At 33.9% G+C, this 25,083-nt stretch overlaps 1 protein-coding gene across 1 annotated transcript; it reads left to right on the forward strand.

The window, feature by feature from the left end:
- Positions 1 to 23,517: 23,517 nt before the first annotated feature.
- LOC105262577 (uncharacterized) lies at positions 23,518 to 24,312 on the forward strand. Its single transcript, XM_011298181.3, has 2 exons — positions 23,518 to 23,842; positions 23,913 to 24,312. Exons 1-2 carry the CDS (start codon positions 23,803 to 23,805, stop codon positions 24,266 to 24,268), a joined length of 396 nt encoding a protein of 131 aa, XP_011296483.1. The 5' UTR covers positions 23,518 to 23,802; the 3' UTR covers positions 24,269 to 24,312.
- Positions 24,313 to 25,083: the final 771 nt, after the last annotated feature.

Raw genomic sequence — 25,083 nt, forward strand, 5'->3', positions numbered from 1 at the left:
ATCCAAAAGTAACTTTCTGATGTCTTGATGAACAAATAAAGTGAAGTGAGGTTGTATGAGACTTCTTATTTACCTTAAATAAAGCTCTGCTAGTTCAAACTTCAAAATTTTGGCTTTTTCATAAACTATCGTTTCCTCTTCTAAATTTATATTTGTCTTTTTATTTTTTGCATATCACTAGTAATACTCTCAGAAATTATTTAAAAAAACATATTATTTTACATTGGAATTACAAGGGATTTTCGAAACAAAAATCATCTTTACTTTTCTGTATTTGGGAGATATTCAAATTTGTAACCGAAAATACAACAATCCTGATCCCTGTGCTTTTTTCGTTTGATGGCTCGAAAAATATGCACTTAAAGTTTCAAACATGTGTCTAGTGTTTTTCTCTTTCCTTTCAACTAAAATTGAATAAATTAAGTCTTAGTATCCTGGAATCAATTCAATTTTAAAACTTTAGAGAGAGTTTATTAAGGAAAACTTGTAGAAATGTTCAACATGACATCATCATCATCTTCATCATCCCTCAATTACCAAAACCTCCTACCCCATATTATCTTGGCCTTTCCTTTTCCTTTATCCTGCCCCTGCTTCCTGCCATGGAGTCATAACGAACAAAATAATGCATAAAAGATGAACTCCATAAATGTGTCTCGGTTTTGTTTGAAACCATGGCCAAGGCAAGCAAAGAAGGATCAAAACGAACGCAAACCCAATGCAGAGGACATATTTCAAATTGTAACAACTTCAACATTGAAATGAAACATAAATTCTCCTTCTCCTGAGAAGTGCCTCCGCCTCCCCACACAAGGACACCAACAATTGTTTAAAATTATATTTGGAAATAATCAGACCCCAAAGGGGAGTATGGAAGAGGAAGGGGGGGGGGGGGGGGGGGCGAGGATTGCACCCATCTAGATGGTAGCTAAATGTTATTGTCTATGTTTCGAAGAAAATAGGATTAACTTGTCATACACAATTGAATTTAATTTTCTATACAACACACAACTCAAACTCCCAACCATCTTTTTCCCCAGGTTCGAATGCATTTCAGATCTACAAAATGGAGTTTGAGAATAACCCATCATCGGCCTCATCATCATCGACTGGGGTTTAGGATTTGTCGGCTTGCCTGAACGCTCAGCTCAAAGCTAGATGAGTTGTGTGTGTGTGTGTGTGTTTGTGCAGCCATGTCCTTTCATCTACCACAGTCTCGACAATCTACTGACATTAACATCAAACACTTTGCCATTATTGTCTTCATGGACTGAGGTAGTGGTAGTATTGATGGTACTGTTGTTGCCGTTGTTATTGGTCGCTTAGAGACAAAGACAAGTAGTGGCTCGGGATGTGGGATGGGTAGGCAACTTTTCTCTCCCTCTCTCTAAATATGTTTTATATTTTTGATGATATTGTTGTATATAGGAATCATGCACACACACACATCTGTATGTAAATATATGTGTGCATGCATGCATATGCATGATGCATAGAACCAATATAGTTTGATGATAAATAACATTTGTCTGTAAAGTGCTTTAATAAATGTCCACTCATACATACACACAGATGCAAGAAAAGAGAAAATCAAATATGAATATCCTCTGGTAAAATGGAAAGTGGATTAAGAGAAATGTAAAATCGAGAGAGGATTATTGTAGAACGGTAATTTATGAGAGGGAAATCTTTTCAAATCTTCATCGGTTAGAATAGGTTGTTTTTGGAGAAATCTTAAATGGATTTTTGTATAAAGCAGACCCCTAACACGTTATTAATGTTGTTAACTTTGAAAGGTCGTAAAAAGAATGTTTTTAACTTACCAGAGGTCTCTGGTATGTACATAGCATACAATTTTTTCAGAGGAATCCGATCTTAGTTTTTATACTCTCCACCATACTATGGAAGGTACCTTAACTTTGTTATTATGATTGAAACTCCTAGAAATAATCGTGTCCGACTAAGAAAGGATATATATTCTTGATTGGCTAAGAATTCTAAGTCGATTTTACGATGTTCGTCTGTCTGTCTGTGGCAATCAGCTATCTTTAGAATGAATTTAATAGAAGGCTAACATTTTGCACACATGTGTATTTTGCCAGTAGGTAGGTGGACTTGGTAAAATGGGCCAGGTCGGTCCACGTTTACATATAGCCCCACATAACGGTACCTCTCAATATTCTGTATTTTGATGATTGTAGCGATATTTTTACCGGAATTATTTTTATTTAAAGTTCGTTACAGGTACTACTGCCTTTGCCAGAAAATCGAATGCAGGTCCACGTCGCCGTATAGCCCCCATATTCAGTATTTTGATGATTTCAGCGGTATTATTTACTAAAATTGTTTCAAATTTCGTACTCTAAGTTCGGAATCGGTACTACAGCCTATGACAAAAATAACTTATGAAGGACCACGTCCTCGTATTGCCCCATATAAAGGGTTTCATTTAAGAGGTTTTTATTACGATTTTTTTTTTAATTTTCAAGTTCCTTCAAAATGATGGAGGGTATTAAAGCCGTTTTTTTTAGTTTTTTTTTAGATTTCTTTTTATTTTTTTAAATATTTGTGGATTTCTCTAAAAAATTGACCGATTATCTTAATTTTTTTTAAGAATCTCTGTACATTTTCCTAATTTTTTAGCGATAACCCACTCGTAAAAATCTCTAAAAATATTCTAAGCGAAGAATCTCTCAGGAATTTCAACGAATTTTCTTTCGAATTCGGACTGAGTTCGTCTGGAAATTTCTTAGAAAAACTTTATGATTTCCATACAACTTTTGTACCGAAATTGAAAGGAATTCAGAATCGGGAATTTCAGCGGAGATTCGTACCGGATACATCAGTTAAATGCTGGTCTTGCATAGAAATGCAACCATCAGAAGGTAATCTACATTTTAAACACCTGGGACATACCTTCAATTACATGAAACCCATTCTGCAGCCCTTTTCATATAGAAGAGACTCTCAGTACTAGACGATAGTCAACAAATTTTCAGAAACTTCTTATTAGTTCAGCGACCGAGAACGTAGGCGTTTTCTGTCCAGAATTCCACTTTTCCTCTTTTTTTATATTTTACATAAAAATATTAATTTTTTGCTATTTGAGCTCCTCGAAAGTGTTTCGAAAGGAATTCCTGTGTAGGAACCTGGTCCCTCACTACGTTCCATTTTACAAATTTTTATATTGTTTACTCTTCCAGTACGCATTGATTTCAGAAATATAAATGAATTTATTAAAATTTAAATACTCATTGGCATTGCTCTTAGCTGCCCATTTAAGTATTGGAGATACCTGCTCTGTTGTGTGTCTAGTGCGTCTAAGTTGCCCACATTTTGGCAAAATATTTGTGCAATCTTCAACTTTAAATAGAAAGAAAATTTGATGAAAAATCTTCTCTAAAATATAAAAAAATTCAAAAAATGTGACTTAACCTCATTTGCTTTTCACCACACACACACGACCACTGCACTTTATTCACATCATTCACTCAGTACTTTTCCCTTTCACTTTACACAAATTGCTGCATGCATTCATATTGGTGGGGCATACGGCAACGAATTGTGGCAGGAGTAGCAGTGCCGTTGTAGTTGTTTATTTTGCAGCTGCTGAATCTGCTCTCGGTGTGAATGAAGTTTAGAAAATGTTTGCAGTGAATTTTGTCGCTTTCCTGTGTAATTCATGATGCTTGTCGTCTGACAAGTGTAATGCATAAAATTGCATGGCATTTGGGGAAACATTTATCATATGCATCACTTTTTGAGTGTCACTTGCCCCCCTCTCTCTCTCTTTTTCGTAAAAATGCTTGTGACCATATCCTCCTTGTCCACGAGTAGCATTTTTCCTATTATTGCCCCTCCACCCGAATTCAAACACATTTTCCGTTTGGGGTTTTTGTGTATTTGATAATGCAGTGCTACCAGGATAATTTGTCAAATGTTTCACACTCAAAAACGATGAGACAAATATCCTTTGAAGAAAAAAGAAAAAAAAGAAACGATTTTATAAAGGACACATTGCCTTCAATTTGTTAAACGGGCGAAGGACTGCGGCAATGAAATCGGCAAAAATCTTGTGAAATGATTTATTAGTGGTCAGAGTGGCATAAAGGTACTTCATTTTCCATGAAAAGCTCTAATCTTTTTGTTAAACCCAGAGGGGATTAGTTGATTGTAAAGTGGACTTACAAGGAAATAAATGCTTCAAAAATGGTTTAAATATGCATGAAGGAAATATGCATGGTTACAATGAAATTAAGATGGAATTATAATTTTAGTAAATTGACACTTTTTTTTAGAAGATTTGAATAAGATATATTAATATTTCCCTATTTATACAAATTTGAATAAAAAAATATGCTAAAGAAAACTTCTAACGTAATTAGAAATAATGAACGTAAGTAGTGCTTGAGACAGCCTGAATATCGAATTTATAAAATTGGAACTATGCCGAACGAAGTAAATCCAAAATAAATGTAAAGCTAAAGTGTCTTTGATAACCGAAAGCAGAAAAAAGCAGCGAAAGTAGCAGGCCGGGCCGAATTTTACAAATCCTCCACCGTTTGAAAGGAACTTTAAAATTTTCGAAGAAAAATTATCTTTTAAATGTAAAAAATATATTTTAAATGTAAACCGTTATATGGAACCTTTACAAAGACGTGGACCAACATAGACAATTTTCCGTCATAAGCTGTGGTACCGATTCCGAACTTGAAGTACGAAATTTGGAGCAATACAGGTGAATAATGTCGTTAATATCATCAAAACACCGAATATCGGTTTCGTTACATGGGGGATATGCGAAGACGTGGACCTGCATAAGTTATTTTCTGTCATAGATGGTAGTAACGATTTCGACGTTCAAATAAGCAATTCCAACCATTTCCTTTAAATAATGTCGCTATAAGAAAAAAATATACCGAATAATGGGAGGTACCGTTATATACATATGTTACTTCTTGTCATATGTTGTAGTACCAAATAAAATTTTCAAATCCGAAATTTCGAACAATTCCGGTCAATAATGTCGCTAATATCATCGAAATACTGAATATTGGAAGGTACTACTATATGGGGGCTATATGAAAACTCGGAACTGCATATATCATTTTTTGTCATAGGTTGTAACACCCATTAAGATCTTCAAATACGAATTTTGAAAATATCTCTAAAATCATAAAAATGCCGAAGATCGGGAGGAATTGTTATATGGGAGCTATACGAAAACGTGGACATGCATATTCAAGTTTGTGTCATAGGCTTCATCAGCCATTAAGATCTTGAAATACAACTTGTGAAACAATTCTGCTGAATAATATCGCTAAAATCATAAAAATACAGAATATCGGAAACCATCTTTATATGGGGCCAATGCGAAAACTTGGATCTGCATATGCAAGTTTTTGTCATAGGCTGTAGTACTTATTAAAATTTTCAAATACGAAATCTCGAACAGTCCGGTAAATAATGTTGCTGAAATCATCAAAATAACGAATATTGGGAGGTACCTTTATATGGGGACCATACGAAAATTCGGACCTGCATATGCAATTTTTTGTCATAGGCTGTAGCACACATTAAGATCTTCAAATACGACATGTGAAACAATTCTGGTAAATAATGTCTTTAGAATCATTAAAATATCGAATATTGTGGAGAACCGTATTTGGAAGGCTATACAAAAATTTGAAACAACATGGACAATTTACAACCGTAACCTGCCTGCTAGCAAAATACATGAGAAGATTTAGCCCTCTATCTCAATATGTTCAAAAGATAGAGGGATTATTATAGACAGAAAGAGGGGCATGGCTAACTCGACTTTGAATTTTATGTAGATACAAAATATTTATATACTTTGCAGGATCTAACATGAGTATTTCGAGGAGTTATAAACGGATTGACAAAGTTAATTTACCCTCCATAGAATAGTGGAGGGTATAAAACAGGGCTATCCAAAACACCGCTCATGTAAAATTCAACACATCTCGCATACAATCATAGTTATGTGTACAAAACTCACCATCGATCAGTAAACTCAACACCAGAACTGTTCACTTGTTTACCAGGTTTCAGGTTTCAATGAAGTAGGAGGAGCGGTCGCTTGATTTTCATCTTCTTGTTCATTTTCATCTGATCTTCAATTTCTCATAGAATTAACACACAATGTTTACCGAGAGAGGGAGAGTTACTCTCTCGATGTTCTCGTCTGTGAAACTTACAAAATCAAAGCTTTTATGTTGGTAGTTGTTGGCTAGCCCTGATATAAAGAGATGCTCGTGGGTACTTGGTGAGATTACTCACACCATCACAATTCTGTGTGTTTTCTCACCATTAAATTTACCATCAACACTTTTTCAATACCCCAAATTTATTAATGATCTACCAAAAAAAATCTAAATCGTTTTGGCTTTTACTTAAGGAACATAATTTTTATTGTAGTAATATTCTTTTCCAACTTGTTGTTGTTGGTGTAGTAGAGGTAATTTCTTCAATTTCGGATACAAATGCGAGTGTCGCAGAGACTGTGGTTGAAAGTGATTCTTTCGTATTTGTGTTTTTAAGAAATGTCTCAGTCGTTGGCCAAGTTCTCTGTGTTGTCTCGGTTCTTTCTTCATTGGATGGTGAGGTTGTGGACGTTGGAACCTCTGCTCTTGATGTTGGAGATGGAGGATCCTTGTTAACTAAAGGATTATTTGAAGAAGCTTTACCCAAAATTTCAGTTCGGCCAACTGAGGTCTGATATTCTGTTATAATATTTGATGTTGTATTTTTAACATTGGTTGTGACAACTCTTTGGTCTCCCCCCACCTTATATCCCATTTCTGTTTTGGATTCTTCATCTGGGTTTCTCTGAGCATCCATGAATAGATTTTTGTTGAAATCTGATTTTTCTTGAATATCCAGTTGAAAATGCTTTGGAGGAGATAAATTCTCCAATTTAACTTTTAAGGCTGCCACCTGTTCATTGCTTGATTTCTCAAGAGTATTTGGAAATTGTCTCAAAATTTGTTTTGAATTTTGGTCCTTCGATGTGTATTGATTTTTAAATTTCTCAGGAGATATGGAGTTTTTTGTCAAAGGCATTTTTGAATTTTGATCCGGCGAGGGACTTTCGTTGCAAAATTTCCTAAGTTTATTGGAACTTTGATCCTCAAGTACATCTTCTTCGCAGGATTCCTCAACATCTTTGATTATATGAGCGTTTGAGTTATGATTTTGTATTGTATTGCCAAAATTTTTGAAATTGTGTTTCGATTTTTGGTCCTTCGAGTCCTCTTTAATTTGTGATTTTTCAGGAATTTCGATCATTTTTACTGAAGTTGCTTTTAAATTTTGGTCTTTCGAGGTAATTTCCTTGCTGGAATTTGTTGGTGATTGAAAATCTTGAAATGATATTGGTCCTGAATTAGGTTTCTTCGAAATATCTTCTTTGTCAATTAGCTTGAAATCGTTGTCTCGACTCTCTTTCGAATTTGGTTTCCTGGATATTTTGGCATGGATTTCCATAACTGGGTTCTTTGAAGCATTTGTTTTGCTGGAACTCTCGGATAATTTGGCAGGCTCGGCTAATAATATTTTTGATTTTTGGTGCTTAAAATTTTCTTTGATAGCTCCTTTAAGCAGCAGAGAAGAAGAAATCAGATCTGGATCTTCTTCCTCCATTATAGGGGAAGAAATTAGATCTGGAGAAGAAGAAACCCGATCTGGATCTTCTTCCTCCACTATATATTCTTTACGAAATCTCTCAAATGACTGGAAATCTTTGTCTAACCCAACTTCTGAATTTTGATCATTGAAGTTATCTGCTTTAATGGGTACCTCCTGAAAATCAATAGATAATGGTTTTGAAATTTGGTCCTTCGATATGGATAATAACTCGATGGGGTTTTCTTTGGTTATATTGGTTTCGGGTTTCCTTGCCTCCTTCACCCCCTCCCCTTCACCACTGCCGTTTCCATTGATTGTGGCCTTTGCGGGCAATGCTGCCATTTGAACGTGATCCCAGAGTACTGAAATTTACAAAACTATTTAAAATAACTTCGATTGCATTTGGCCAAGTAAATTTACATAATTGCAGAATATTATCTCGTTCTATCCGATCTCATACCTGTCACCGTAATTAATCCTGTAATTATGTAAAAATGCATTATGCTCGGCCACTAAGTGATTTATGGGCTTTAATAAAATATCTACAAATGCTGCCAGTCGCCGCTTTTATGTATGCGTGTTTGTGTGTGTGTGTAGGTGTGCGGGCGTGTGTGCAAATAATTGCATAAATTATGAGCCTATGCATGTTTATATAATGCCATGGAGGCGATACATATCGATACTTGTTTGTGACATTAAATTATTTAACCAAAACGGTCACGTTTCTTTTGTGGCGAAAGGTGGTATTTGTTGTTGTTGTTGCTGCTATTGTTTTTTTTTTGTTGATAATAAATTTTACAGCAAAATTGCCGGGTCGAGATAGTTTAGGGAGATAAATGCATAAATAAATATTTAAAATTGATTGTAATATTTTGATAATCCACACACACACACGAGAGTTAAGTGCATGTGTGTGTGTGTAAAAGAGTTAAGTTCTTAAGCCATTACTTACAAGAAGTTAGATAATAAGCGGGTTATTTAACAGATAATCACCGTAAGAGCGGAAATTAAAATCGCCGATAAGTAGATTACGAATTGATTTTCAAATCACTTGACTTACTTTGAGCAATATGCCAATAATTTCAGTGAAAAATTCCCACCCTTGTTTTTTCTGCCGATTTTGTTACGGCCCATTTGTTTTTGGCATAAATTTTGGCTGACATTCTTTTGTGCCAACATCTGTTTGGATTTTTTTTGTGTTTTTGACATTAACATTGACAAGTTTTTGCAGAGAATTTTTGCTGATGCATTGGTGTCAATTACCCCAGCACCGTTTGTTTTTGTTTTTTTTTTCGCTTCATTTTTGCAACCAAGAAAATCACTTACCAAGCTTAGCAAACAAAACAATGATTATAAGTAGCCCATAAAAGAAACAACAACAACAGCAACAACAAAATCAAATAAAAATATAAATTCAATTACAGCTACAAGGGTAAGACCGCACAAAACAACCAAAAAAAAAGGGAAACTGCAGGAAATCACTGCAGGCTATTTTGCTGAAATCGAAGCTACTGCTGCCAACAAACACAGGGGTGGACAAAATTTCAAATAACCAAAAAAAAAAAAAACATAACTTCTTCCTTTTGTGGATTAAAGAGCTACAACAAAAGGGTGTCTATTGTTATTTTGTAAAAAAAAAAAAACAACAAAAAAAAAAAATAAAAAAAATAAAAACTAAAAAACAAATGGCAAACCCAGATGACAACCAAAACGAAGGGGTGTCGTCCTCCACACACACAGAAGACCACTCCTTGTAAACTATGGGTTGTTGCAGAGTGTTAACATGTTATTTTGTTACAATTTGCCATAGCCCACGGGGGGAGTTTTAACATAATCCCGTTACACGCAGCAAATGATATGACAACAACAACAAGAGTAATCACCCTGAAGTAGTGCGGGATTTCAAACAAAAAATCCTTCCTAAAATACTGTTATGTGTGCTGTTCGGTGATTATCACCAAAAGGGATTAAAATTCTAAATTGAGATTTTTCGATATTATTTAAGAACAAGAAATAGGTTTGGAGATTTTTTTATGTTAACAGGGTCTTGTAAATGTTTTAAGACATAAAATGTTTTTATAAAGTGGTATTAACTAATTGTCATTTTAAAAAAAGGCAGAATATTTTTTTTTACAGAAAGAACAAAATAAGCAAAAATCGTTGATTATTATAAATTTTCAGGATAAAACTTTAGAATGATAATTATGGGATGTTAAACATAAATTATTATTCAAATCCAAACAATCCACCATGATCGCAGGAAAATTTAGGAAATTTTCAAGATCGTCTTATATACAGGGTGAGATGAAAAAACTGCAACAAAGTCACACGCCATAATTTTTACATTTTTTTGTTGCAAAAGTTGTCAGGCTTAACCCTTTATTGTTGTTTTTTAATAAAAACAATGTTTGTTTATTAGTGGAGAATGATGTTTACCAGGGGGTAAGGCAGGGAATACCTAGGTTTCGGAAAGAGCCAATCCTCATCAGTTCACCTGTTTTTGGTCTGGGATATTCTCCTCAGAAGTTATTTTAAAAATAACTTTTATGACAAAAAAAATGTTTTTTCAAGTTATTTTGAAAATAAAAAAATGTTTTTCGAAGTCATTTTTAAAATAACTTCTGGGGAGAATATCCCAGACAAAAAACAAGGGAACTGATGAGGATTAGTGGCTCTTTCTGAAACCTAGGTATACCCTGCCTTACCCCCTGGTAAACATTACCATCGTTCTCCACTAATAAACAAACGTTGTTTTTATAAAAACAACAATAAAGGGATTAAGCCTGACCATTTTGCAAAAACAAAATATTATGGTATCCCGAACAGAAAAGCCAACACTGTTCCTTTTTTTTAAATTTTGTCGAATGAAAGCAAAAAATGTCGGAAATAGCATCAAATCTTAGAATAACTTTAGATTTGTTCGAATTGGTCAGCTTTGGCACAAATTATGACCTTCAAATGGCCAATGAAACCATCACACACTGCCCAAATGTTGCTCTGCGGTATTTTGACCAATTCCCGGCGAAGCGCTTGCTTGAGGTGATCGACACTTTGGTATTTTTTTGTGGCAACCTTGCTTTCCAAAATACTCCAGACACAATAGTCCAACGGATTGGTATCCGGAGGTTTTGGTGGCAATTGTGCGCTGGAAGTGAAGCGAGGAACCTCATTTTGTAACCATTCTTGGATGGTGCGTGCTGAGTGCGATGGTGTTGGTGTCCTGTTGGAATGTCCAAGGTCTGCGACCAAAATGTTTGCGTGCCCAAGGCTTTAATACACCCTCCAGAATAGTTTCGTAATAATATTCGACATTTATTCTGAAGTCACGGGTAATTAATACGAGCGTAGAGCGACCATCGGCTGTTTTGTAGGCCCACACCATCACCATGCCGGCGTTTGAGTTCTGGTGGCCAACCGAAGGTACACCTTTTCAGTTGACACGATCATTTTGTTTGTCTAGAAACTGCTTGACACCGAATGTTTTCTCATCGCAGAAAACCAACTTCGACAATTCACCACTTTCGGCCAACTCTTTAGCTCTTTTGAGTCTATCTTCTTTTTGTTGCGGTGTAAGTTCTTGCACTTTTTGGAATTTCAATGGCTTTACCCCTTGCCGAATGGAATATTGCGATATGTTCAGCTCACGAGCCATTCTCCGGCCACTGCGACGCGAATTTCAATCAAGTCGCTTCTTTACTTTTCGAACCATTTCTGCTGATGTTGCTGTTTTCTTCCGTCCACTTCCTTGACATCGGGCTACGCTGTCAGTACCACGATAACAGTACGAGACACAAAAGATTTATTCACATTTAAATGCTGGAGTGCTCGAACGGTAGCCACTTCTGGCGAATTTTTTCACTTTTTCCGAATTTTATGCACACTTTGTTATAATTTCACTGTCCAATAGTCAGTCTGAGATATATTCCGAATATTTTGAGATATATTCCGCAGCATTATTTGTATTCCGCAGTATTATATATTGGACTTTAAAAATTAATAAAGAACTTTGTAATACTTGAAAAAAAAATATTAGATTAAAAAATGGGTCATTTCGGTTCTCTTTTTGGTATAATCCCTATTTAAGGTATACCCCGATTTCGAGATTTTTTTTTTTTATTTAAACATATTTCCCATTTATAAGCTATGTGTACCTCTTGATTTTTGTTATTGCGAAAGTTTTGGCTATATATTCCAATCGATTTGGCTGAAAATTAATTTCTTTGCGGGTAGAAAAACCTGCCTGTTTTCCTATTAGTCCATTCGTACTTCAATAGGATTATCAGATCTTCAACAAGGTCATTTTGTTTTGTTTGAGATTTTCGATCCATTTAAAACCATGTGATCTTCTTCAATACCTTTCCGTCTTCTTGTATCTGACAATTAAATAACACCTAATTCTTAAATAATCTTCTGATCCGAAAACCACAAGAATTTAGAAGTCTTGTCAATTTTTGCTTGGAAATTTTGAAAGTTCATTGCAAGTTTTTTTAGTACGGAAACAAATATTTTTATTTTTTAAAAACGTCACAATTTTTTTTGATGTCCTTTGCCCCCTTCGACCTTTAAAATACCAATTCCTCGACACATTGTTTAATGCGAATATTCCGCATCCCTCGAGATTAATATTACTTCTCAAATTTCTTTTTAAAATTCTTTTCTTTTTTTGTTTTAATCAAATGAATTCATGAATTCTAGCCGCAGCGGATGTGTCTCTTTCGGCATTTTTTTCTGGTTGTCTTTCGATAATTTGTATTCCCCAAAGGACAAGAAACCCCACAAAAAAAAAGAGGCATATAAATCAAAGTTGAATGAAAAATCAATTCAATTTATATGCAAATTTTATGCTCTACTCTAAAATTTCAGAATTGCGGTTAGTATTGAAGTAGAGGGCAAAAGTAGTAACAACAACAGGTGGTAGAGGAAACCGGAAAAAGAAAATATTATTTCGAGTAGAAGAAGAAGGCGAGTTGTGGCAATACAAAAAATTGTGAGAAAAGTAAGCAACAAAATGTGTTGTTGTTTTAATTAAAATTGTTTAAATTAACATAAATTAATAAAATTTTCAAAATTTTTTGGGTTATATTATACGAAAAGTATAAAGAGGATAGAGCAATGATTCAAATTTAAATTTGTCAATCTTAAATGTTGTTGAATTCCATAAGTTCTTCAAATCGCAAAAATAAGTAGCATGTCATGGTGGTAGTAATTGCTATATACCCCGCCAATTGTCTAAATGTCACATCCAACCAAGAGGTGGGTGGCCTTTGTTTGTCGGCCAACTCCGTTGTGACTTTCTAAATTTCTTGCCAATTATTGCTTTCAGAGACCGATGGTCCTGCTTTTAATAAACAGACGTTATGTTGTTCACCCCCTCCTGGTTTTTGGGAAAATGTCCTTCGAGACCATGATTGATATGTGCCAATATCCGCTTATTTGCTAAGTCTTAGCAACAACAACAATGCATCACCAAAATCTGTCAATAATTTTGGTGAAAGGCAAACACTGAAGTGAGGAAGTTAGCAACAGGATTATTGCATTGTCTGGAGTCGAGGAAAACGTGTGTTCCGATCACCGGCCACCCCAAAGCTAATGCAACACACACACACATCCGCTTACCATATGATGATGGTGGTGGTCGTGTTGGTAATCACTCTATTCCCAATACTCATTAAAAATATTGAAATGACCAACATCATAATGATGACAAGGATAATCCTGTGACATCACCATTACTCACAGTTTTGAGTGGAACTTATCGAAGGATAATGGCTGAGAAATGACATGGTGCAGCAGGAGCATTGTCCCAATCCTATTACAGGATTACTTATTGGAGGATTTTTTTCTAAATTGAAATAAAGATGATTGACTTGAGTGGGGTTTGAGGAAAAACATTGCAGTCAGAGTGAATAAGCATTTTTTTACAAAAAAAAAATATATATATTTTGAACATTTTATTTTTTTTTCGGGGGAAATACAATTATTTTTTTAATATTTTTTTTTAATTTTTAAATAATTATTAATTTTTTCCCACTTTTTGGTAATTTTATTAAAAAATTGAGTTTGAGGAAAAAACATCAAAACATCAAATTTTTCTTTTCATTATTTGATTATTATTTTCTTTTCAAGGAAAATTTAAATATTTTTTTTTAATAATTTTAATTATTTTGTTATATTTAAATAATTTTTAATTTTTGCCTACATTTTTATAATTTTATTAATCTATCAAATTTTATTTTTTCGGAGGAAATTCAATTATTTTTTTTTTAATATATTTTTTAATTTTTAAATAATTTTTAATTTTTGCCTACATTTTTATAATTTTATCAATCTATCAAATTTTATCAATATTTTATTTTTTTCGGGGGAAATTAAATTATTTTTTTTAATATATATATTTTTTTTAATATTTTAATAATTTTTAATTTTTGCCCACTTTTTGTTTTTTTTTTCAAATTGGGTTTGAGGAAAAACAACAAAACACTTAGAGTTAATAAGCATTTTTATATTTAAAAAAATATTTTTAATGTTTGATTATAATTTTTTTTTAAGGGAAATGTAAATAATTTGTTTTAATAATTTTAGTTATTTTTTTATATTTAAATAATTTTAAATTTTTGCCTACATTTTTATTATTTTATTAATCTATCAAATTTTATCAATATTTTATTTATTTATTTTTTTTTTTTTTTTGGAAATTCAATTATTTTTTTTAATATATATATTTTTTTTAATTTTTAAATAATTTTTATTTTTTTCCCACTTTTTGGTAATTTTGTTAATTTTTGGGGTTTGAGGAAAAACATTGGGTTTGAGGAAAAATAACGAAATAGCTAGAGTTAATAAGCATTTTTATATTAAAAAAAATATTTTCAATATTTGATTATTATTTTTTTCAAGGGAAATTTTATATAATTTGTTTTTAACATTTTTATTTATTTTTTTATATTTAAATAATATTTAATTTTTGCCTACATTTTTTTTAATCTATTAAATTTTATCAATATTTTATTTTTTTTTTTGGGGGAAATTCAATTTTTTAATATATATTTTTTTTAATTTTAAAAATATTTATTAATTTTTGCCCACATTTTGGTAATTTTATTAATTTTTGGGGTTTGAGGAAGAACATTGGATTTAAGGAAAAACAACAAAACAGTCAGAGTTAATAAGCATTTTTTTATTAAAAAAATACTTGATTATTATTTTTTTTTAAAGGGAAATTTAAATATTTTTTTTAATTTTTGAATAATTCTTAATTTTTGCCTACATTTTCATAATTTTATTAATTTTGCAGAGGAATAGAAAACAGTTTTCTTGATGTCTAGTGATTTTTCTATAAAATACCTCGCGAAGTCCAGGAATTTTCAAATCTCTGTGTAGAAAATAAAGGGAAATTGTGAACCTTTTCATTTCACTTCTTATTTTCTGATCTAAGGAATCAAACCACCGCTTCTTTACTAATCAACTGCGCAATTTTAATCACCTCCATACAATGGCATCCTGGACACATCCCATCAAATGGAGATGGCAATGACTTTGATGGCTTGTTTTCTCTTGGGACCAGAAAAACTACCCCCCTCAAAAAAGAAAGTATCTTCCATTCTCATTTTTTCCCTTTTTTTATCAAAAGATAATCATCCTCTGCAAACAGAACACTTGTCCATAAAAAAATACATTTCATTTCGTTACGTTTTTTTTTTTTTGTTTAATGGAACTTCGAAATTCTTTCATTTGATTACCTGCCAATGTGGCCACAAATGAAAATTGAATACTGGCCGGTTTCAAGTCAAACCAGAGCTCGATAAACTTCGAAGTAAGACACAACATCCCCCTGAAAACTTTGTTGATTTTTAAGAGCATTTCTCTGAAAGATTGCAGTAATGCCTTCAAAATATTTGTTCGAATCGCATTACTTGTTGTTGCCTCCACCAGCCGTTTTCGTCATGGGTCACACGGCACACACGCAATGCGTGCAATTTTTGAGGCGTGATGCCGGCATATGTGAACGTGTTGGTAAATATTCAATTCCTCTCCCTTCTCCTCCACCTCCTCGACGTGCTGCGTGCCAGCCGCTGATGCAAAATGAAATTGATTGAATTGCAAATTGATTGACATTTGACAGTAGAAATTGATTTATGTTTTTATTGTTGACTCATGAAGCGGGGAGTTCGAAAAGGAAAAAATATTACGGCAGCCAAATGGAGAAAATGATGCTGATGAAAGCGAGAAGTGTAGAATAGAGCAGAGAGGCAGTCACACAAAGGATGTGTTTGGATTTGCAGTAAATTTGTGCAATAAAAAGGGATTTGCTGGGAAAGTAATTGCCAAGGAAAAGCTTTTGTGTTCTTTGGTGGTAGGAGAGTGGGACTTAAGACTATTTATGGGAGATGTAATTTCTAGAAATAATTTATCTTTTTTTCAAAGAAAAAAAATGATTCCGCAAAGTAAAGACGTGACTGTCCATATCAACACAATTTCCTTTAGAAAAATTATAATACCAAGGTTATAGACGAGCTTTCGTTTGGTTTAACTGAAAGTTGCTTCATCCGGGATATGGTGTTTTTCCTTCGAAGGCCTAAAACAAGGTGGTGCAAAAATATCCCTCCTATCAGAAAATGCTATAAATTCCACGATTGGACCCTAATGTCTTTATTACAGCCAAAAAAAAAAAAACATTGGAAGTTTACTCTTGCACCACCCTGTACATGAATATGTACTTGACAGACATTCCGATGTTTGTTTCTGGCTGTAATTAAGACAGTAGGGGTCAATCGTAAAATTTATAGCATTTTCCGTTAGGAGGATTACTTTTGCGCCACCTTGTATGTTAACTCTCTCGAAAAGCCCGCGGTGGTTGTGGTTCATACCCAAATCGCGGGTAGAGCTTTGGTTCGATGTGGTGTTGCATTCTCAACCGGGTGCTGCGATCCATAGAGCAGCAAAGGTGCAAGATAGTCATCAACACCTTACCAAGAGGGAAGTGAAGCCCATATAGCTGATCTTCGAATTGATATCTGCGGAATAGACCTAGAACTCTGTAGAGGGCTACCACTCCCTAAGATAACTCTGGGTAATTCCAAAGGGGGGCTGACCGACGCATCGTATCGCGATCCCGGTGCAGTGGTACATCATGGTTAGAGCCATCATGGCTAGAATCATGTAAAACCCCCTCGACTCTAAAAGCAATACTAAACCGCATTTGGGTAGCTCAAGAGATTTTAAGTCAGTTCCGGTTTTTTGCTAGGAAAAGCGAACACATTGCCTTCATCAAAGCCCTCTAAGCTCTGATGTCGGAAGACGTCTTCGTTCTGGATCAGCAAAATCACAAGAATATTTATTTTTCAACTTAAATTCAAGACACAGGCTTCGAACTCGCCTCCGGCTGTAAAAACTCGACTCCGAAGCCTTATTCAAGAGAGTTAACTTGACTTGGATATTATTGGTACATCAATGCGGTGCATATTGAAAATTCATACAAAAGGTTACAAAAAAGTTCTAAAATGGTTGATTTTGTACGAAATTCCGTACCTTAGAGCTACAATCAAGGAACTTTGTGTGTGAGTCAAAGCTGAAGCGAGGAATGAGTTAAAAGAAAGTTTATAAAACTTCTTACTAAAAAGTACAAAAAGTGCTAAGTATTGAGCTTTTAGAACTAGAATTCTGAAATTTGGCACAAAAAAACTATGGTTGTTAAGGTTGTTAAAATGTCCTGACCTGGTACCAAATTTAGGTCCAAAAATTCTAATATAAAGGAATAAAAGCGACATTTTGCGTGGGAATTAATTTCGATGTGAAGAGGTCAGAAACGGCATTGGCTAAAAGAATGTTTACCAAAAGTACACTTCCAAAATTGTCTAAAAATAGCCCCTCTATCGTCTGTGAGGTTTGGTCTTATCCAGAAATTGGGGATAAAACTTGAAATAGTTTGGATAGAAACGTGGATGCCCACAATGCTCTAAATTAGGTTTTAAGTTCTCATTTCACTGTTGCCAAACTTTATTCAAACTTTCCCCATTGCTCGAAAAAGATTTCGAAATTCTATCCCTCAATATAACTACCCACCCCCCTCCCCTCTTTAAAACTTAATTAAGTTTATTTATAGCCTCAGCCATAAATAAACGATAAACGCTGAGTTTTAGCAATTGTTGCTGCCATTTCGTAAATATGTGTTTATTATCTTTATCCATCTTCGAGTTTAAATCTCAACTAATTATGCCCTAAAGTTAGAAAATAAATGTACAAATGTATTTGTGTATACAGATGATTATTTTAGTTTTATAGCAAAATAGAGAAATCGTGAGAAGAGGGTGCAAAACAGAAAAAAAAAACTCATCAGAAATTGTCTTAATAAGTTTTACTAACGAATAGGAGTTCAATCGTACACTCAGAGAAAAATGGTAGTCGAAACCCTCATAGGCAAGGGATTTTGCAATAGCCCATATATAATGACAGATAGGGTTGAGGTGGCAAGTCTTGTTCCGGTCCCTGTCATAAAAGGCCTTAATGTTAGGTATTTGAATTCGACAGAAAAGAACACTAAAATAGGAATTTAGAAATTTTTCATAGGGAGACCTTGAAGCACCTTGAGCAAAAAAGATATCCAATATAAACTATCCAGTAATATTGGTATTTATGTTGGGCGCCATTATCCCCAAACGCAATATTTTTATCTATTTTTGGTTTTTTCCTTTTTTCTCCGAGTGTTGCTTTGGAAATTACTGCATTTCGTTGCTTGTCTCATTTAATGCACTGCGTTTTCCCTCCACCAAACTATTTCACTCCTGCGGGGGGAGCGCAGACAGCAGGCATCCCCAGCAGAGGGTTGATTTCGATTCTGATTTGAAATAGCAATCCTGCTTTCTTATTAACTAAATATGAGTGCGCGTTTGTTTGGGAAATTGTCTTCGAAAGTAAATATTTTTCCAATAACATTTCATTCGTTCCCCCCACTCCCCAGATGCTACCAAGTTACGTGTTGATATCAACTAAATGGCGGTGAAATATCTCTGTGTGTGCGTGCATGTGTACAAAGGGATATTTATTTCAAAGGACTAACGCATATGAGCCAACACTTTTGTTTTTATATGTGGCGGGGGGTGGGGGTCGGGAGGGGAAGACATTTGCTGCAATGCATCCATGTAGATAAATTTTCATTAGTTCCTAAGCAAATAACGAAGAAATTGACATCATGACAGGGACCATTTTACTAATGAGACATTAAAGTTGGCAAATAATGAAATTAGATTGTAATGAGAAATGACAGGACATTTTTCAGTTCAAAGTTAAAAATGTATTTGCAATGTTTGTCTTGTCAGAGGCGAAGAAAAATGGATGTTTTATGGGAGATATTATTGGAATTAATTTATTTAAAAGTCATACTAAAAGTATGCAATGAATGAGGAAAAATTTTCGAAGTCTTGGAAGATTCACAATCGAGAAGGCAGAGAAAATTTGAGATGGAATTTGGTTAATTCTAAAGGCTATTTTACACATCATGTTAGGGTCATATGTTAAGTGACATTTTTACATTTATGGCTAGAGATTTCATGGAATTCTTCTTTGTGCTCCCAACAATTTTTTAAATAAAAAAAATAATCTATATAAAACTGTAATTATACTTATATTATATATACCATAGACCATACTATGCGATCCAATTATCGGCCTTCTTTTGAAGGTGAAATAACCATCATGGCATTTAGTTTTTAGTCTTTTAAGGTTATAATAAGGTTAGTTTACACGTCATGTTAGAGTCATATGGAGAACGCCTAAAAGTATGCTATAAAAGATGAATGTGATGTGTAAACTAGCCTTTATAAAAAAAAACTGCAAGAATCGCATTTGAATTACACCGTCGGCCAAGAAATTATTTTTTTCCTGAAACTCTGATTCTGGAATTCCATTCGGACTCATCTTGAAACCTTATAGTTTAGGGCATAAATTTTATGTCAATAAACAGTCTTCACTCCAATGAAAATTCCCCAGAAACTTCGCCACTAGTTGTCAGATGTTTGCCTTTAACAATTTCTCTTAGCAAACTGTTGCCTATTTTCAGGCAAACATAAATTATGTATGGTATTTAACCAAATCAAACCTTTGTTCATTTGATACTGACCACATATTACTCTTTGAACTTGGGCATTGCATTGTATATTTGTGAGTATGTGTGTGTGTGTCTGTGTGTGTGTGACCTAACTCGACACACTAACTGTTAATTTTTCCCTTTGCAGCAATTTGCACATTTCAAATGCACAATTAAATCTGCCACGTTTGTTGTGCAAACTAAAGCCACATCCTTTGCCGTATTCCAACGGCAGACCATGGCCATGGACAGCCATCAAAGAAAATGAAAAGAAAACATTTGAGTTCAGAACAATTAATTTCATATAGAATTGCTGCAGTTCAGTCCGGTCCATGTTCAGTACAAATAGTGTTTCCCTCTTTCTCCTTTTTTTCATTTATTTTATTCTGCCATGGCTTACAAAACAAACAAAATAAATACTAAAACTGGGAAAAAAAAACCCGTAAATGGAACAACAAAAGAAACTAAAATTAAAGCATACACTAAGGCGTCACATAATTATAATTGAAGCCATAGATTTCAGGGGGTGGTCCATAGGTCCCCAAGTTAATCAGAAGAAGCCACAGCACTATTATCATTGTTCGCTTTATCCACCAAACAAACAACAACAACAATAAAAGCCAAAAAGAAAATAAAAATAAAATAGAAATTAAAGTAAAGCAAAAGAAAAGCAAAAAAGGGAACAAAATTGATTGAAGGTTAAGGGAACTTTGTTCGAAGAGAAAGTTGCCACAACCCCAATTCATGGAATGCTGTCTGGCCAGGACAGGTCTGGGGAATATAGAAAACGAAACTTTATGGTCAAGAAGGAAAAGTTTTGAATTTTCTTTAATAAGAAACGGTGAAATATGTTGGAAAAACAAAGAAGCAATTTATAAAGAAGTTAAAAGAAAATTGCAGAATTTATGGTTGTAAAGAAAGCGATTGATGAAAATGTAGGTGCAAAATGGAGTCGAAAGCTTCTTCTGAAATCCTAAAATGTTGTCTAATCGCAAGTTGTCTATAGTTTCTTAAAGGAAAAAAGAACAGATTATTTTAGTGTCAAATTAGGCTGCCCATCATGGTCTCATGGCTCTGTAAGAAATCAAGGTCACATTTTCTTTGAGAAATTATCTGAAAGCTCTGAAACAGTCGAAATGTTTCATATATTTACAGCACATGATTGTATTTTCCAGGAATTGAAAATAAACATAATGTATTGCATACTTTTAGGTAGAACCAAATATGGTCCTACAATCTTAAAAACATAAAATATTGCATATTTTCAGGAGGAATTATATGATTTTCCAAACATTCTATTGAAGCTGTGATATACCTTAAGATATATTCCCGGATAGAAAAAAGATAAGCAAATGCTTGCTTAAATCTATATCTCGTTATCTTCCTCCATTGCAATTAAGTTAATCAAAAAACTTTGCGTTTGCCATTATTTTCCTTTCGACAGCCAGCTGTCACTGCAGTAAAACATAAACTTGAATCAACAAACTTTCGTTGATTTCCTTCCGTTCTCTTCTGAAAATACGGCTCCATTTTCTCATTGGTTTTATTTTATGCCAACGCCAAAAAGTATGCAATGCAGTATTATTAGTGGTCAATGTTAATACAATATAATTGGAAACGACTTTGTTTTTGTTTGCATCTGCTGATGTGGTCACGAAAACTGGATGCTGCTTACTCATTTTTCACAGGTTTGTGAAAACGGGTATTCGCTTCCTATAATTGTGGGAGTGGAGCGAAAAGTTTCCACAACACACCGACAACAACAAAACATATTTTTTCTGGTTATTACTTTTACTTGTTTGTGGCGGATTTGGTGTTTTTTTTTCGTTCTAAAGGTTAATATCATGGCTGGTGCAGCATAACTTTTTACCAATTGGCACGGGGGGCAAAGCGAAGCTGTCTGACCCCAACATCAGTTTTTCGACAGGATAACAAAATTTATGATGTTCTGGCCAAATAAAGGAAGGAGAAAAAAAAAATAAATTGGCATTATAATAGAAGTTGATTTTTGGTGGAAAGTTATGGAATTCAGAAAAATTTAATTTATTGCATACTTTAAGGATTCGTTCAAAGCATGAATGGAGAAATTGATATGTTTGGGATTAAATGTCCACTAAATTAATATATGGCCCTGAAACCCTAAAATAATATATATCCCTAATTCAATTCGAATTTTTTGAATTAAGGTCATATAAATGCCGAGTCTAACATACATAAATTCTCCTAAAAGTAGGCTGCATTTGATACCTGACATTTGTGTATATAAATCAATTATAAAGTGAAGAATTTCCCAACTTTTCTTAGATTTTAAATTTAAATTTTCTTAGATTTATCTTCATTCAAAAATGCCACTCTAGGTTATTTAAAAACTCCATGTTTTCATTTTTACATAGCCTTAAATGTTTACACTATTTTTTTGTTGCAAAATCTAAAAATATTTACATATGTAGCATACCATCAGGCTTTGTGTAAAATATATGATAAATATCCCAATCAATTTATGCTTATCATTCGTTTTAATTCTTCCAATTTTCCGAGAATTCTAATTGACTGCTGTTCAATTTTCCTTGAGAAATAAGACTTAAATTGAATGGTATTTCTTTAAATGTTTTATGTTTCAATTACATTACACCTGGGGCTAATGCAAACATAACCTTAAACATTATGCCATGAAAATAACAATAAAATCATTTCCATCTTTTGACTTTAAAAATATTTACCAATTTGCATTTGTCCCCCAAAAAATACTGAATATTTAATATCTCAATTGTTTGCATGGGGAAAAGGCCAGAGTCATGGAGATTTGTTGATGGCCATGTAAGGATTCTTTGAACTATAAAATATTTAAATATTGCACAGTAATCGAATGCAGGTATTTTAATTAGAATTTGAGTGGAAATTTATTGCATATCTTAAGGGAGGTAATTGATTATTCTTAATAATATCGATGGCACAATGGGAAAGGGATGTTTTTGAAGGGAGAGAGAGGGGAAGGAGTGAAGAGATTTACACATTCCATTTATCATTGTTCAGAGAGAAGAATTTAACTCAAATATACAAAGATTACATTAATTAAGTGTGTAATTCGATTACATTTCTGAATTCCTACAGACTACGCCTTAAAGTATGCTCCTTTTTATTAAAGTGATTTAATGATATTACGGGCGTTTAAAACTATGCTACAAAAAGCAAACTCTAAATGTGCGAAAAATCACTTTACGTATGACTGTAGACTACCCCTTAATAATGTTCTTTAATTTCCAAAACCGCGGTTTTATTACCATTATATTGTGACCTCTGGCCCTCCTCAGAGATTTATGCATAATTATCAATTCCAAAAACTAATTCCACTCCCCAGATCCCAATATGTAAGGCCTAAAATAAATATTTAATTTTTATTGTAAATTAAATTTCCCAACTCCCTAAAGTAGGCAATTATTTCTAAATATATACGTGAAATAATTTTCCAGAAATAATCTTTGAGTAAATTCAATTGCAAATAAATTTCAAATTTATTCTATTTTTACTTTTCAAATGCTCCGTTTGATGGTTCTTTCAGTTTTACTGACCATTTCACGTTTTGCCATTCAAATAGGAATTTAGCAAAACAATTTGTTTATATCTCACCATTAAAACCCATTCCATTCGAATGACGTTCTTCTATTCATTTTCCGTTTCCAACAATTAATCATTTCCCCAAGGCAATCTCGGCAGCAGAAACAGTAGCAGCAGCGACAGCGACAGCCAGCCAACCAGCGAAGGCAGAATTACTTAAATGTGGCAAAAATCCCATAAACCAACGAAAGCAAATGTTTGGTTTTAAATAGAGAACGTGACCAAGACGTGATAAATGACATTAAAACGCAGAAATGAAGCAACGGGAACACTTTGCTCAGGCCATAGATATTCCGAGCAATTAAATGGCCAATGGATGGAAATGACTAGGGCGAAGCTCTAAAACTGGCAATGAAATCCAACTATAAATGCAATATTATGGCAGCAACAACAAATTATTACTTGCAAAACCGTAAGCAAGTCAACGACCCTTTTGTTTCTGCCACAGCACAGCCATGAGATCCTTAGTTTTCATAATTTTAACCATTGCCTTGGGTAAGTTGGAATTGAAAAAAAAAAATAAAAATTTAAGATTTTCCATTTAATAATTCCGAAAAAAATCCAGTTGAGGCCGTTCTCTTTCCCAAACTACCCAAACTGGTGATGCGTTACGATGACAGCGAGGAGGATGGTGCCCTCTTCAAATGGCCCAAATTTGATCTCTTCGATAAGCCATCATTAAAGGAGAAGCTGCTCGAAAAGGAGAAGGAAAAGGTTACATTGCTCGAGAAACTGGCTGACAAAAAGGAAGAGAAATTCGAGGATCGCCTGTGGAATTTCTTCGATGACAAAGACAATGTCAAGACGGTATTGGAAAAGCTCAAAATTGATCATCTTGAAAAGACGACAACGGAGAAACCATGTAAATGTCCCGAATCCCATTATGATGAGTGCGGTGGGGTGATTAGATATTTTAGTTAAAGAAATGGAAAAAATTATTTAAAAAATAACAAGAAAAAATAAATTATTTTAAAAAATTTCAAAAAATTACAAAATTTTGGGCAGAGCAAAATATCTAGAGTAGATATCGAAATTTCTAATATTTGGCTTTTTACCATATCTCAGACGGACTAAATGATGCGGGGATTGAAACTTAATGTAGCACATCTCAACCTTAGCACCACAATCCTTGCCAATACCTTTTCAAGAAGAAGGAACAATATTTAATCCGCAATACAGGAGATGTTCGATATAATTCGGCTTTAGCTTCAAAATGGAGTTCTATCTTTAATAACCAGTTATACGTACTTCAAATCTGACAGACTTTGTTCGAAACCTCGAGACCAAGCCTTTTGGCTTGTATCAAGTAAAGGTTATGTGTAGGCAATTCTGCATCAAGTATAGGGCATGGCCGGAGTGTCCGAAGCAGGAAAAAATATTGTCAATAAAAGCCCTAAGTTTTCTCTCCACCACCTGTTTGTCATAGAACTGTTATGTAACCCCCAAAAAATCATTCAAGATTTTAGGCTCACCGTACCAGCCTGCACGTAAATAATGGACCATCTCCGAAGTCCTGTTTAAGGCTCCACCGATTTTCATTTTTACCCCTAGAAAGCGATCAAAGTAGTGGGGAGTGTGGCCTTTACTCCATTTTCAAGCATTTCCATTTTTTATTTCAATTTTTTATTATACCTGTGTGGACAGGTCTTCCTTGTACATTCCACTATAAGTTAAGGGTAAATCGGTTGATTTTGTTCATTGGGAAGCACTATTGGCATTGAAGATGTTCTAAAACA

Source organism: Musca domestica, unplaced genomic scaffold (assembly GCF_030504385.1).
Source record: "Musca domestica strain aabys unplaced genomic scaffold, Musca_domestica.polishedcontigs.V.1.1 20, whole genome shotgun sequence".
NCBI lineage: Eukaryota > Metazoa > Arthropoda > Insecta > Diptera > Muscidae > Musca > Musca domestica.